At 38.8% G+C, this 16238-nt stretch overlaps 2 protein-coding genes across 3 annotated transcripts; both read right to left on the bottom strand.

Moving 5' to 3' along the window:
- Positions 1–6036, bottom strand: LOC143864872 (Polynucleotidyl transferase, ribonuclease H-like superfamily protein). The gene is made up of 6 exons (XM_077375735.1): positions 5755–6036; positions 4766–4923; positions 3564–3610; positions 3409–3472; positions 368–529; positions 1–278 (listed from the first exon to the last, which is right to left on the bottom strand). The coding sequence occupies exons 1-6, from the start codon at positions 6029–6031 to the stop codon at positions 177–179; spliced, it is 810 nt and encodes a 269-aa protein (XP_077231850.1). The 5' UTR covers positions 6032–6036; the 3' UTR covers positions 1–176.
- A 1209-nt stretch (positions 6037–7245) lies between these two features.
- Positions 7246–15687, bottom strand: LOC143864865 (uncharacterized). 2 transcript variants are annotated; one of them, XM_077375728.1, is made up of 6 exons: positions 15184–15687; positions 14947–15079; positions 10308–10411; positions 9893–10064; positions 9615–9746; positions 7246–9484 (listed from the first exon to the last, which is right to left on the bottom strand). In XM_077375728.1, exons 1-6 carry the CDS (start codon positions 15222–15224, stop codon positions 7580–7582), a joined length of 2487 nt encoding a protein of 828 aa, XP_077231843.1. In that variant the 5' UTR covers positions 15225–15687; the 3' UTR covers positions 7246–7579. The 2 variants fall into 2 exon arrangements, with proteins under 2 accessions (XP_077231843.1, XP_077231844.1); XM_077375729.1 differs by lacking the exons at positions 14947–15079; positions 15184–15687 and adding an exon at positions 14420–14851.
- Positions 15688–16238: the final 551 nt, after the last annotated feature.

Here is a 16238-nt window from a genome sequence, read left to right as displayed (position 1 = left end):
TGTAAGAATAAAATGAATGTCACTTTCTTTGAAGAGAGTAGAATGTAACATTATGTGTACAATGCTGTGCTCATGAGAGAAGATCTGACTATATATTGTTTTGCCTTAGTCCAATGTATGAGAGCCTTGAATTTTGAACTACTGCAAGAAGTAGTGGGTTGAAGTCGCGCTTTTTTCTATCTCAACAATGAAGGGGAATGTTTGAGGATGATGTCAATGCCATTGAGATGCGGTTTCTCATGGGTCCTACACAAGACGCCCCTCGCTCTATCTGCCATCTGTTTCACCACTAGTTTATTTTTGTTCTCATTCCCTTCTCACTTGAACCGCATCAGTTACAAAGGAAAAATAAAGGAAAGAAGACTACCTTGCCCTTTGTACAGGGAACTTCTCTTTGGTATGCAAGACTAGGAGGCGATTTTCTACACGTTTCTTCCTTGCACCATCTTCCATTAGTTTTGCTTCTCGTCATCATGCCGGCTGAGCAGCTTGGACCTTTACCAGTCAATACATCGGGAAGGGTCGACTCCTAGTAATCCCAATCCCAAGTGCCAACAACATAAAATGATGATTAATAACAAAACTCTGAGTGGAGAATAATTTGGTGTAACATTACTTGGACCAAGTTTGTATATGATTGTCTGCAACTTTTGAGCTATATATATATATATATATGAGAAAACGGTTCCTACACATATGTGTAGATAAGTTATCTACACACTAGCTTAAAATACAGCGGGGGCCACATTATTTGGGTGATCCAAACCATTCATTTTTAAGGCCCTCACATAGATAGGGTGTCCACAAAAAATCAGATCCATAGGATCATCCTAACCATTCGAACTGTGGAGGCAAAAAATGGACTAATTTGTGAAGGTTTAAAGACATCCATTTTACCTCCACAAATCGTAGGGTTGGGATGATCCTATGGATCGGATTTTTTGTAGACACCCTATCTATGTGAGGGCCTTTAAAATGGATGGCTTGGATCACCCAAACAATGTGGGCCCCCACTGTATTTTAAGCTAGTGTGTAGAGAACTCTCTACACATATGTGTAGGAACCGTTCTCTCTATATATATATATAGCTATATATATATATATATATATATATGTAGAGAGTTCTCTACACACTAGCTTAAAATACAGTGGGGGCCCACATTGTTTGGGTGATCCAAGCCATCCATTTTAAAGGCCCTCACATAGATAGGGTGTCCACAAAAAATCAGATCCATAGGATCATCCCAACCCTACGATTTGTGGAGGTAAAATGGACGTGTATAAACCTTCACAAATTAGTCCATTTTTTGCCTCCATAGTTTGAATGGTTAGGATGATCCTATGGATCTGATTTTTTATGGACACCCTATCTATGTGAGGACCATTCAAATGAATTGTTTGGATCACCCAAACAATGTGGGCCCCCACTGTATTTTAAGGTAGTGTGTAGGTAACTTACCTACACAAGTGTGTAGGAAATGTTCTCTCATAGAGAGAGAGAAAATGGTTCCTACACATATGTGTAGAGAGTTCTCTACACACTAGCTTAAAATACAGTGGGGGCCCACATTGTTTGGGTGATCCAAGCCATCCATTTTAAAGGCCCTCACATAGATAGGGTGTCCACAAAAAATCAGATCCATAGGATCATCCCAACCCTACGATTTGTGGAGGTAAAATGGACGTGTATAAACCTTCACAAATTAGTCCATTTTTTGCCTCCATAGTTTGAATGGTTAGGATGATCCTATGGATCTGATTTTTTATGGACACCCTATCTATGTGAGGACCATTCAAATGAATTGTTTGGATCACCCAAACAATGTGGGCCCCCACTGTATTTTAAGGTAGTGTGTAGGTAACTTACCTACACAAGTGTGTAGGAAATGTTCTCTCATAGAGAGAGAGAAAATGGTTCCTACACATATGTGTAGAGAGTTCTCTACACACTAGCTTAAAATACAGTGGGGGCCCACATTGTTTGGGTGATCCAAGCCATCCATTTTAAAGGCCCTCACATAGATAGGGTGTCCACAAAAAATCAGATCCATAGGATCATCCCAACCCTACGATTTGTGGAGGTAAAATGGACGTGTATAAACCTTCACAAATTAGTCCATTTTTTGCCTCCATAGTTTGAATGGTTAGGATGATCCTATGGATCTGATTTTTTATGGACACCCTATCTATGTGAGGACCATTCAAATGAATTGTTTGGATCACCCAAACAATGTGGGCCCCCACTGTATTTTAAGGTAGTGTGTAGGTAACTTACCTACACAAGTGTGTAGGAAATGTTCTCTCTCTCTCTATATATATATATGAGAAAACGGTTCCTACACATATGTGTAGATAAATTCTCTACACACTAGCTTAAAATACAGTGGGGCCACATTATTTGGGTGAACCAAACCATTCATTTTTAAGGCCCTCACATAGATAGGGTGTTCATAAAAAATCAGATCCATAGGATCATCCTAACCATTCGAACTGTGGAGGTAAAAAATGGACTAATTTGTGAAGGTTTAAAGACATCCATTTTACCTCCACAAATCGTAGGGTTGGTATGATCCTATGGATCTGATTTTTTATAGACACCCTATCTATGTGAGGGCCTTTAAAATGGATGGCTTGGATCACCCAAATAATGTGGGCCCCCACTGTATTTTAAGCTAGTGTGTAGAGAACTCTCTACACATATGTGTAGCTTCACTTTCCTATATATATATATATATATATATATATATATATATATATATATATATATATATATAGGAAAATGATTGTGAGCTTGAAGCTCATATAGCTTATATGAGCTTGAGGGCCCAAGCACATGTGGGCCCACATTGTTAGGATGATCCAAAGCATTCATTTGAAAGACCCTTACATAGATAGGGTGTGTACAGAAAATCAGCTCCATAGGATCATCCTAACCCATCCAAAAGTGGAGGGCAAAATGGACAAACACCGTTTGCCACAAATCTGCCCATTTTTGCCCTCTGCTTTTGGAGGGGTTAGGATGATCCAATGGAGGTGATTTTTGGTACACACCCTATCTATGATGAGGCCTTGCAAATGAATGGTTTGGATCACCACAAAAAATGTGGGACTCATGTGTTTTGGCCCTCAAGCTCATATAAGCTATATGAGCTTCAAGCTCACAATCATTTTCCTCATATGTGTATATATATAATTGAACGGTTACACACATGTTCGATCGATCAACCACATTTGAAGCCCCCAGGGGCCTACTAGTCCTGTTCAACTTGCAGTGGCTATCATTCCCCACATGGCCACATGTAGCAACCATCATATCAAAGATCAAACAAATACTATTGAGTTGGGCTATTTTGTTACGTGGAATCATTCATTCCTATATCAATCACCGGAATAAAGTTTGTTTAGTACCAGTAATAGGACAGTTGCACAATGCTTGAGCACCTCCAAATTCATCCGAACATCATCTAGGCTCCTGTGAGGCACTTCAAATACACTAAGTTTTGAAATGAAATATTGAGAGCATGTGACATAAGACACACCTGAGCAACCCAATTTGCTTGTACCTGTGCTTTTGCTGTCCGAGCCCAAAGTAAGTGGCCAAGGTTGCCATCTAAAGAGAGAAAAAAAACACATTATTCTCATTTTGGTTGAAATAACAGTTATTGTCCATTAAATAGTTTTCAACAAGAATATGTAAAACAACAATACTGGAATGCTAGATAATAAGCCTAATTAAATAGAAACTGATACTTGTCGGAAGTTTTTTTTCTTTTCTTTTTGAGTGGTAAAGAATGAAATTTCATAAGAAAAGGTACATGGGCCCCAGCAATTGATAGTACAGAAATTAGAGAGAAAAACCACCAATAAATACACTTCAAGGAGGAAGGAAATCAAAGACTTCCAATGCTTCCCGAGAGCAACCATCCCTAGCTAGCTTATCAGCCTCAAAATTTGTCCATCTTATGTGGTGATATGAAATAGAAGATCCCACCATCCTATCGGAGATTTCGTCAATCCATCCAGCAACCATCCAGCAACCGCCAAGGAGATAACCTCCCCTCTAACCACCTTATAAGATTCAATGAACGCCAACAACTTTATTCCTTGGTGCACTGCCCTCAGCTCTGCCTCATTTGGTTTGGTCACCCTAATCCAGCCCGAGAACGCCCATATTGTATTTCCATTCTCGTTTATAAGAACGCCACCTTCTCCTGCCAGTCCTGGTTTCCCAAGCTTGATATTTGTTGGCAGCTCTAATTTTGTTAAATGAAAAAAATGGAACAATCTTCTCACATGGACTTCTTTTTCCTAGGTTTATCATAGTAAAGAAAGCTAAAAAGTGTGCTTCTATTCGTTTTTCTCCTTGATTTCCTCTACCATTTCTGAAAAGTTTTGTCCATTTATATTATAACGTGTTAAAAAGGAAAAAGAAATAATGCCCAAAAAATAAAAATAAAATGATTTTCTGAGACACAAAAAGTAAGGGAAGTGATATTTACGCCCGTTAGCTCCCATCTAGGACTTCATTACATTGCATTGAATGAGTCAAAAGGGTGAAAGGTGAAAATTTTCTCTTCCTTTATCTAAATTTTTTTCCCTAAATGCTACAGGAGAGGGGTATTTAAAAATATTCTACCTAATAATAAAAGTAGAGTGCCAATAAAATAAAAAGGGGGACGACCTCAGAAGATTTTAGCTTAAACAGATGGAATGGAACATATTATTCTGTTGTAGCACTAACAAAACGAAGTCGGTGATTGATTACCTTGAGATTTCCAGCTCTCCTACCAAACTTGTGCCTCAGCACATCTAATGAATCCACCATTCCAATAGGTTGGGGAGCAGGACGACCAATGTCAGCAAAGGCCTCCCTAATTCGAGCACAATCAAATCGTTGAATGTTATGTCCTGCCCATATTCTCCCTGCAAAATAATTTTGGACTTTGCCCGGTCAATACAAAACAGGTTTTTTTTTTTTAAATCAATACAGCAGGGAATTTAGCGGAAAGGCATTTTGCAGCTGACTTTTGCATTAGAGAACAGCCAGTTCAGATGGATTAAATGAATAAGACAAAATCTGCTGAAAAGCGAGCTGGCTGTTCTCTTTTGCAAAAGTCAGCCAGCCACCTCATACGAATTAAATGAATAAGACAAAATCTGCTGAAAAGTGAGCCCGTGGCTGTTCTCTTAAAATAAATGCAAAAGTCAGTCACAAAATGCCTTTCCGCAAAATTCCCTAGAAAATCCCAGCAACTTTATTTCTAATTAAGTCTCGACTTCTATCATTCCATATTTACCTTTGGGGTATCTTACTACTTTTTAATCTTTGCCTAGTCACACTGAGGTGATAAACTGCTTGAATCTCATTTTTGTTTATGTCTAATTTCTATGTTTCGTGTTTCCATTGAACCTTAGATTAATGGTTTTCAAAACAAAATATTTTCTCTGTGTTTCTGTCTATCCATGAGTACATTAATTTGTTTTTTATTAGGACTAGCTGAGTCTATCCATCTAAATTTGTTTCTTCGCCATCGATTTGCTCATAGGTCATTAGTATTTTCGGATCATTTGAGTCCTTTGTTTTCCTATGTTGTGTGTCACAAGGATAGGGATGGTTGTTTTAATACTTAATTGTATCATCTTTCTTTTCATTTAATAGACCGGGAGGTTCCCAGCCAAACCCCAACTTACCTACCAAAGAAAAATGTGAAGATGAAGAAGAAAGGAGGGTGGGCAATTGGACATCATTCATACCATTTAGAATGTGAAATATTGTGTCAGCCACATCCTCGAACTTTGGAGCAGCGGCAACAGCATGGCGTGTGATGCCATGGCATCTTCCTGAAGTGAGAGCAACTGCAGAGAGGTCTCCTGGTCTGATGAGAGTGCAATAGTTGTCAAGCTCCACCAGCCTCTTTGGGCACACCACTATTGCTCCAAACTCCAACACCCAGAACCTTCCTCCTGTTCTCATGGGCACTGTTGTTTCCAGGTCGAAGAAAACCATCTCCTCTCGGCCACTGCATTCCATTTTCCAAACACAAGAGAAAACTTGTCTCTCCCATTATTCTTATATAAACGATTAGAGGTTTGTTTGTGTTGTAAATCTCTCAAGTGATGGAGTCAAGAGGAAGGGGTCCTTGGCTTGTCGGCGTTGTTCTTTAGGAGCGTAAGCCACCCCATGTCCAAGACACCAATCAAACCCAGTTGCACTACGACAAGAATAATCCACAAGGATATGCAACCCTCCTTAATTAACTCTCTCTATGCATATATGCTTTTCAATATTCTCTTAACTTTACATTGCAGTTTCCTTTCCCTCTGCTTTTGGACGGTAGATTCTGCATAATTTTATTTGGGTTGCATGTGAAAGATGAAGTAGTACGCAAGTCATATGCATGCCTGTAAAGAAAGTTATTTGGTATTAGGGGTGCAACTCGGGTTGGGTTGGGTCTCAACCCTAGCCCAACCTGAGATAGCATTCCCTCAACCCAAACCCAACCCAATCAGAGCCTTGGGTTGAGGAGGGTCAACCCTAACCCAACGCGCCCTCCAAAAGTTTCAACCCTAACCCAACCCATCTAACTCGAAAGCAGGTTAGGTTGTGTTCGGGTTCACCTAGGGACAAATAGAAAAATTAACATAACCCAAAGAAAATCATGATAAAATGAGAGGATGGAAGTCAGGTCCAGGTCAGGTCGCGTTGCCAAGGCGTCAACCCTAACCCAACCTGAAATTAAATTAGGTTAGCTTTTCCTAGCCCCAACGCAACCAAACTCAAGGAAATGCCAACCCAATCCAAGCCAAAATCGGGTTGAATCAGTTGGGTTGAGCCTGACCCAAGTTGCACTCCTATAATTCGTAGCATGCTGATTTGAATAGAAAGTCAGTGCTCTTGCCCACCCTTTTTCGCTTGGGAAAAGTACGGATTTGTATCAAGGATCTTGAATGTTAGGCCCACTCCTATCCGGCAAGAATTTAATTTCATTTCTTGCTTATTTGGCTCACCTCCACCGTCCAAATTTTACTGTTTCATGGATCCATAAGAGATATACAAGTATTGCAAGAGTGTTTTTATTAAGAAGATAACAAAGAATAATAGAAAGAGAAAAAGATTACAAATGGACAACCTGGATTGTAAAATCCAAGATTTTATAATCCTAGATTATAAAATCCATGTATCCAAACGGCCTCTAAAGTGTGTCCATGCATGAAGGATATATTAAGGATAACTATAAGAGAATATGGGGATGGTGATTTTGATGTCACCACCAAGATGGAGCTAGGATCACTCCACATCCATGATCCATCAAAGGAAGTGAGTGGATACATTCCATTGAATGGGTTTACATTTCAGCATCTCTCTGTACCAGCAAACTAACACCAATCTTACCACAGAAAATGTGATATGTTGATATGTCGGATTACAACAAAGAATAGAAGAAAAAAATATAGGCCTACTCATAATCACAAGGAGAGATTGGGCATACTTTAATATATACAATGGGCATTGCAACTAAAAAACAACAAACTGATGCTGGTTCAGGTGCAGGTGGGGGATCAAGACTCTTTTCTTTCCTTAAGAAGCACTGTTAACTCTACCAACAGTGGCAGTCAAATTCTGTTTCTTGAGAGCCATAAATTTGGCAGCCAAGTCATCATAGTCTGGGAGCTTAGGATGGATGTGGTGGGAGGAGTAAGAAGAGGAGGTGCTCAGCCCATGAGTGGGCTGCTGCTGAAAGGAAGCACAACGCAGAGTTTGGTTCATCATCTTAGGCCGCTCGGGCGGCATTGTCACCGCCCTCAAATAAGGCGGCCGCATTGATGAAGGCACTTGGACCTCCCTCTTGCAGCAAAAGGCATTGCTGTTGCACTGATCGGACACTTGTTTGTCTTCTGTTTTGTCACTATGCTTCTTTTTGGTCGCTGAATTACTACAAGTTTCATGGCAGATTGTTATGGTGCAATTGGATGCTTCTTCATTTGGATGCGAGTGACAACAGAAATGACGGTCCTTTTGCGATTCTTTTTGTCGAAGATTATGAGAAGATGAAAAACCTGCGAGATCTGTACCACCACTCCTCTGCTTGGAAGATGGACTCTCCGCATCGTCATTAGCAAGGAAACAACATGGATGCTCCAAACAACACTCGGGAACCATATTGCGGTAACAACTCCTATTATATTCACACCTATGAGATATAGTGCTGCTTTGAAGTTCCTCGCAGGAAAGCTCAACTAGTGTTGGACAATTAGATCGTTGGGGAAGTCTGGGCTTCTTCTCGTCGCCCCTCAATGGGTATGTCCTGATTCCTCCATTTGACATCTCCTGATGGCATTTCTTCCTATGGATCATTCTGCTAGTTGTAAAACCCAATTCTGAATTCAACATAGATCCTTGGATGAATTGGTCCCCATTTGGTCCATTGGTTTTCCACTTACATCCAGGAGAATCTATATCAGAATAGTCACAATTATCATCATAATACAGTGCATATTCCACATCCTTCATGCTCAAGGCTACTGGCATGGAAGAATAGACCCGCTGGTTGTGGATCTTCCTGGACCGGCTTCTATTTGTTCCAAGGAGATCTCCAAACTCAATATTGTATGAACCACTTTGGTAGGCTTGTTTGTGCCTTGATATTGATCTCTTTTCCGAACTTTGTCCCACTGACTTCCTCTTGCTAGAATGCGTGGAGATTGCTCTTCTATCATGCAATTCCTTCGACTCTAGATGGTTTTCAGCAGAGTCATAATGATGCAAATCTGACAAACTGGCTCTACACGCTCTAGATGAACTCTCAAAAGTTCCATGACCATCTGTATGTTTTTCTGCCCTCTGTGATCGAGCAATTTCAGTCTCAAGTTTTGATTGAAGCGGGTTGCTTGCTGATACAAAATTCTTCTCATCTGATTTCCAACATTTTTCATCATTTCCTTCTCTGTCTTCTTGCTTGCAAGTGCGAAGGTCATCTTCATCATCTAGATAAACAATAAATCTCTCAAGGAACTGTGTTGAGCTTTCTGACGCAGTTCCTTCTGTTGTTGTTCTTTCCACCTTATGTTGATGAGAGGATGTAGAAAGCCTGGTTAAGCTGGGAAGTCCTTGATCACTCTGTACCAAAGACGTATCCGAGGCCATTCCAGAATCATACAAAGGATCCAACGTCATAAGATTCTCAACATCTTGAGGAATTCTATGGGTCAGTGGATAATTAAGGGGATCGACTATATCAGGAGAACATTGTCCAACTGTAGTATGACTAATGGGATCTGCCACCAGTTTTTTGCAATTTGAGGATAAATCATGGGACCTAGCTTCCTCATGCGGAGGATCAATATGTCCAAGCTTCTTTTTTTGATAAGGATTTGAAGGTTGCATCATCTGTGCTCCACGAATGTCAGTGTCAACAAGTTGAATGTTCCTCTCAGAAAATCCCTTGTTCCAGTTGTACTCCATATTTTGAAGAGGAGAATATACCTGCGATTACATGGTTGGACAATTTGAAATAACCACAAAAAAGGAATAACATTTCTTTTAAGTGGTATAATAAACCGAAGATAATGAGAATTTGTAATATCAATCCAAAAAATCCTTTGTTGACATGAACCTGCTGGTGTTGCAATTTGACATCCTCAGTATCTGGACACCCCAGCTGGAGGCTATATTCCCCAGCTATTTCTTCTATGAATCTGAGCTTCACATCATCTGATACTGTCCTTACACAAAGCTTCTCTATTATCTATAATGGAAATTGAATAAAAAATGAAAAGAAATCCAAAGAAAAAATTATGTGAAATCAGGGAATTCTTTAGAGTTTCTTTTCTTTCATTTTGTTATTAAGTAGTAAAATGCTTGAAAATGCTAAAGGCAACTCAAGTTGACAACCTTCCTGCTCACAAGAGTCCCTGGAAATAATTCTACAGCTGCCACTGCAAAATCAATTCCATAACGCTCTCCAAAGAGTTTCCGCAGAATTTGCAACTCAGGAAGTTCTGCACATCTTGCAGCGGCAAATATAAGACTTGAGAGTGCTTCATTAATGTCATTAGGTAAATCCCTGAAACAACAAATTAGAAAATACATCAACTGATGCAACCAACAAAAGAAAACCACCATGCCAACAAGTTGAGATTCCAGATAAGAAATGAGAGGGATAACGACAGATAGTGTTTCAGAAGATTGAAACTAAGAAATTCTTCTGAATTGAAACACACTTTCTGAGGAAAAGCCTACTCATAGATACAATCATAAGGAACAGGATGTCGACTTCATGCCGGATGATTAAATGCATGAGTAATACCTGTTTCTTCGAATATAGGGAAGATGTAAGATGATGAATTCGCAGAACTGGTCTAATAGATCATATGCAGTCAACATGCTTTGGTCCTTAAAGAGTTGCTCAACCTGCATAAAAGAAAACATTGAGTTGTTTACAAGGTTTCCGGAGAGCTTAACATGGGTAATTGAAACTAGACATGGCTTAGCAAATTGAGGTGACATATTATACAGTAAACACTAAATACTGCAAAGCTTTCTACCCTAAGACAATATTGTGGCTTGCTGAATCTATTATTAACTATAGAACATCCACCAGTGTTGTTCATACTATCTGGACGGGTGATGTCTTTGGGTATTTTGTTATTTCCGTTTAGATCCTTTCTGGGTTAGGAATGCCGGTTGAATGTGTACAGGAAACTCAAAAAGGACCAAATAAAGGATAACGGATTGCAATTCAACTGATCAGGCGCTAAGTGTGGAGAAATTGGACATCACTTATCGGGATTGCCTGCTTGAATCTCTTGCAATAGTTGCTTTTCTGTTCACTCTTTGAGGTGGAACTGACATTGATACTGTAATTTAGGCAGCGATGGACCAGCTAGTCTTTAAGGTGTACTAGTGGTGAGCCAAGTGGAGGAGTCTGAGGCCATTCAATAGTGATTAGTTTATTATCAGATATTGATAATTAGATGGTTTTCTTCATGATTTTATTAGTTTATGGAGAGAAGGCATATTGGTCTCTTTTCTCTTTAGTTGTTTAATAATAGGGTTGTTTTTGGAAAGTCACTAAATAATATAATGGGGGTTATTAGGGATCGATTACGAGGGTTTCCAGGGAGTTCTAAAAAATCATGAAGTTTGGAGATTTGAAGGAGATGAACCAGCTATGAATTCTTCCTCCTTTTCCTTTCTTTGCTACTTGTCATGGCTGATTTCATTTAATAAAGTAGACCCATTCTCTTTGCCGGTTATTGTTTATTTTCTTTCCCCTTGTCTGCATCATAATAGTAAAGACATGGTTATGTGTTTAGAGTAGTTTAATTTCATGTCTTTTTTGTGTCTACTGATCTTTGCTCCTAGAAGCCTATTGACTTACGTTAATTCAAAATTTGAATCCAGTATCAATGGAATGGATTTTTCTGGATGTGGGAGGCTTTTTTCAAAGAGTATTAATTATACAGAGCCTAAACACAAATTTTAGACTTATTTTATCTCTTAGAGATCTCTTGTTGATACGAATCTTGAGTTCGCAGATTACTTTTCTAGGAAGAGTAACAGAGGAGTTAACAAAAAAGGGAACTAGGAGGGATAACTAATGAAACCAAGCTTAGGAGTATAAACTCACTTTTATTCAATCTTATCATAGTAGCATAAGTCCATGGGCCTTTACAATATATAGATACTTCAAATTCCATGAAATTCATGACTAGGGGAGGATTACGACCCCTAAACCTCACACAAATCAAACTGTAAACCACAATTTTTACCCCCTACTAGGACTCCTATCAATTTAATACTCTCTTCATAAACATTCCTTCTTAAAACAAAATTCTTAAGACTAAGGAATCCTATTTTCTACCAACAACAACAAGACAATGGTCAAATGACTTAGTTAACTCCTAATGAGTTGCGGACTCCCATTAAGTATACACTATCTAATTATACTATAAATAAACTAGGACTCTTGAAACCCATCAAGGAAACTAACCCACTTAAAGTACCAGAAATACAACTCCCTTAAGGTGCAATATGAGCCCTTGTGGTCACTTAACAACTTATGTGATTAATTACAAATGACTTAAATGCCCATATCACTTTAGTAATAAACATGTGAGCCCTGTTTTAAGCACCTACTACTAAAAGAAAGCAAATGATATTGGAGGGAAAGGACCTGGTGTCTCTCCTATAGCTTAAGGGACTTAAAAGGAACCTAAATGACATTTAAAATTTTGAATAAGGAGCCCAGGATGATAATCACTTGTGGTAGAAATCCATTCACATTGGAACACATACTTAAACCTGTAGTGCTTTGTAAATCATATATAAAGGGGATCATGCGGTTAGAGCTATTTTGGTCGATATTTATAAGTGAAACATATTGTGATTTCTCTACGTGTTGCCCTTTTCTAATTATTTGGCCACATTCTTACAATTCCTATATTTTGAAACATAAGTTGATCAAGATCTTTTTACCTTTTCCCACCACGATCTATAAAAAGGATGCTGATGGATTTAATAATGCCTTGATCAACTTATGTTTCAAAAGATAGTAATTGTAAGAAGCAGGAGATACTCATTTTCACAAGCGACAGTTCTAGATGTTATCTTTTATCCTACATTTATGCTTATGATGTGAGATTGACAGGAGTATCTCTACTATTAGCAATGACTCAGAAAAGAAATTTTTTTCTATTGCCAATACAGGGAATGGTGCACTGTGGTTGGGGGGCGGGGGGTGTTCAATTAGGGAATAATGGATGCTTGGTAATCTGATCTTCCCTCGGAAGGGGAGGAAACAACTTCACTGAGAGAAGACTGATCTCATGACGGCCCAAAATTAGGAAATGAGTTTGATCTCTGATATCAGTTTATAAAGACTGATTCAAAATTGGTGGTATCATGCACGGATAGTACGGCCTAAAATTAAGAAATGACTTTGATCTCTGATATCCGTTTATAATGACTGATTCAAAATCGGTGGGATCTTGCAGGGATAGTATGCATGTAAGAGGTAAGCATGCATGAGATCCAAATACTTCGCACTCTATGTTTTTTTTTTTTTTTTTGCATCAACCATGTAATTAGGGAAGCAAACAACCTTGATGCAGCACTAGCCATCCATCATGCTTAATCTCAACTTTCAAGAATCTAGAATCCTTCCCAGTTTCCCTGAAATACACAGGCTTCTAGATGAGGATAACACAAGTCTGTTAAGGTCAAGTATGTGTAGTGTATGAGGATTTTTGGTTACATATTTTAAATTCTCCTTTCCCACCAATGTTTACTGTCCAGTTTTTTTTTAATGATAAAGAATTAAATTAATCAGATAACCGGGGGATCTATTTGTTGTTCAGGTAGTAACAAAATTTAATTACCCCCACCAAAAACCACAATTCAAAAAAGAAGAAGAAAAGGATATGAGATTTGCTTAGCTAAAATAATATTAACTTTGCTTAGCCTATATTCATAATTCGTGCACTAGCAGAGTGGAAACCATATATGTTATGTGTAATAATAGTTGACATTTCTATGTGATGGAATGGCGTGCTGATTCTTAAGACTATTGAGTGACACTTTACATATAAGGACCAATCTCTTCTTCACAAGAACCATTGATCTCTTTGCCACGACATTACCATACCAATATCACAGTTTGGATTTTAGCACCAAAAAACTTGGGGGTTTGCATGGATTAGTACCAAAAATCAATCAGCTCACACTGGATCAACATCAGAATCAACCCATCCACATCAAATCTTCGGACCATCTTCATGTTTGTAAATATCCTTATCATATTTCATTTTTCTTTTTGGAAAAATTGAAATCTCAGGGTCAGGGCTGTAGGACTTTATCAACTACACAAATTTTATCATTTGGAAACCTTGCGTTAGTGGTATTCTTGATGTTATGATAACAGTTTTAGAAATCTATAGTGCTACACATTGGTTAGTGGCACCACCAAGTCGACACCCTCATTCATGTCATAAAGTGTATGAACCACTACATGTATGAGCTAACTGCAACGTCAAAACTAGAAGGGAACCTTAAAGATTTTAGAGCAAATTTACTGAGCTACAATGAGAGCATGGCTCTTATTCATCATTTCGAGATCACTACTCACCACTGGGCATGATTAAAATTGTGTGGCTAGATATCACCATCAATTTGATTATTATGATCAGTACAAACTTCTCATCTTGATCAGTCAATGTTTCTTTTCTATTGTTAGAACATGCATAGCTATCCTCTGCCATAGCTCAAATTTAATCATGTAGTTGAAGCTTAAAGTTAGAAGTGGTGGTAGCCACATGGATGCAAGGTGATCCATTTGTTCCTAAAAATGATATCTTTTTTACTATCTACTATTCAATTTCTAAGCATTGTAGCAGATGAGGAAGACAAACATGTATTTACCTGAAGCAATCGGTGTTTTGTTTATGTGGCACGCAAATAGGTTAATCAGTTTTCCCTTATCTGAAAGAGATCTGCAAAGACTCAAATCCAAGACCCGTCGTAAAAGCCTTAAATACCATTCATACAAGGATTGGAATTTGGGGAATCGTTGTAACCCCAAGCAAGCGGACATGGATTGGCCAAGATCCTTCCAAGTACCAAGTATGGGCTCTGATTTTTATAAATATTGGCACAGTTTTGGGGCTCTAACAAGCTAAGTTTAAGTGAGGAATAATATCATGAAACAGAGAGAAACAGAGCGGTCATGAGGTCGGTGAAGAAGTGATGTGTCAAGCTTCTTGTGGGTGGTTGAAAAGAGAGCAAGGATGAATTCAGATGATCACACGATGTGACGATTGTATTTTCTTTATTTAAGTTTCGCCATATTACAGTAGCAATAGTTAGTTGGAGAGCAGAGAAAGAATAGAGAGAGAGAGAGAGAGAGAGAGAGAGAGAGAGAGAGAGAGAGAGAGAGAGAGAGAGAGTACGCGAGCAAAGACAGTGGGGTGTTGGGCGTTGTTGAGAAGGAGAGCTATGTCTTGGCGCAGTTGCCTCACTATGCTTTCTCTTTTGTTTCTCAACAGCTTGAGACGACTCCGAGTACATTTGATTAGCTCCTTGCTGCACAAACAGACCATATATGTGGTCAAAACAACTACAATTGAAAAATAATTAAGGTAACAGTTACACAAATTAAGACGGAGAATTTTATTCAATTCATTTACCATTTGGAAGCCTTTCTCCAGCCAAACAGAATCTCCAGCATCGAAATGAAGAACAAAGTGGAGTGGAGGCTTCTCTCATACAGAGTACCAGGCAGGCAAGCACAGTCGAACCAAAGGCAAAAAAGAATAGAATTGTACTGTGCTGTATTGTATTGTATTGTTTGTTTCTTTTGGGTTGGTTTGGTGGGTGGGGTGGAGGGGATCCAAGAAATGGAAGAAGAATTATTTATTCAATCGTGTTTAAGAAAAGAAACGATCGATGAGGATTTGGTGCTTTGGGTATAAAAATCAACACATACTTAAGTTGAGTAGATGGAGCCATGGAGGATGATGTCTGAATAATAGTTAAAGAGAGAGTGAGAGAGAAAGAGGTAGACGTGGTTGAATGGAAAGACAAAAAACAGTGCCTCTTATTCTTCAGCAGCAGATAAGTCGTTAGTTCTGGAAGGAACGGAAGAGGAAGAGGAAGAGGTAGAGGTCGTGCCTCTTTTATTTTTATTTATTTTTCTACATGAAAACGCCTCCTCTTTAGTCTTTGAAACTGACACGCTCTTCATTTTGTCTCGTTCAACAAGGCAAGTGGACATCTCAAAAAGTCGTTTCTTCTGCCCATTCACCGCTATTCTCCTTCCTTTAACATATACGTTTTGGAATTGATTGATATTTTCACTCCTTTCTCGGTATATAATATTTGACTTCATTTTCAAGATTAGGCATACCAATTAAAGAACCTGGAAATGTTGGATAAGGGAGTGCAATTATTAATTTTCTTATGGATACATACTTATATAAGAGAATTGCTAGGGACCATCGCACAAGGCATTTTGCTGCTGCAGAGCTGGTCCATGTGTTGTGAGAGCAGCCATCTCAGGTGAATTAAATGAATAAGACAAAATCTGAGTCTTTGTCAGCTGCTCTCACAAGCAACAGCCCACCCACAAAATTAATGCCTTCTGCGAGATTAATTTTGTTGCCACAATTTCTTTTCCAATAATATCAAATTCGTACTTACGGTTGTGGCTCTTTGGCTTTCAAGCCATGTGTCACGGGAGGAC

This window comes from Tasmannia lanceolata, unplaced genomic scaffold (genome assembly GCF_043159265.1).
Source record: "Tasmannia lanceolata isolate RefF3 unplaced genomic scaffold, GAP_Taslan_0.1 ptg000054l, whole genome shotgun sequence".
In the NCBI taxonomy this organism is placed as follows: Eukaryota; Viridiplantae; Streptophyta; class Magnoliopsida; order Canellales; family Winteraceae; genus Tasmannia; species Tasmannia lanceolata.
This window is presented reverse-complemented; position numbering and strand designations above follow the sequence as displayed.

Coding starts and splice junctions, on each gene's coding strand:
- LOC143864872 (XM_077375735.1), bottom strand. CDS start 6,031: ATGGAATGCAGTGGCCGAGAGGAGATGGTTTTCTTCGACCTGGAAACA. Junction 4,924..5,754: donor AATATTTCACATTCTAAATG/GTATGAATGATG, acceptor ATTATTTTGCAG/GGAGAATATGGGCAGGACAT. Junction 3,611..4,765: donor GGAGAGCTGGAAATCTCAAG/GTAATCAATCAC, acceptor TTCTCTCTTTAG/ATGGCAACCTTGGCCACTTA.
- LOC143864865 (XM_077375728.1), bottom strand. CDS start 15,224: ATGCTGGAGATTCTGTTTGGCTGGAGAAAGGCTTCCAAATG. Junction 10,065..10,307: donor CCCTATATTCGAAGAAACAG/GTATTACTCATG, acceptor TTGTTGTTTCAG/GGATTTACCTAATGACATTA. Junction 9,485..9,614: donor TCAAATTGCAACACCAGCAG/GTTCATGTCAAC, acceptor ATGTAATCGCAG/GTATATTCTCCTCTTCAAAA.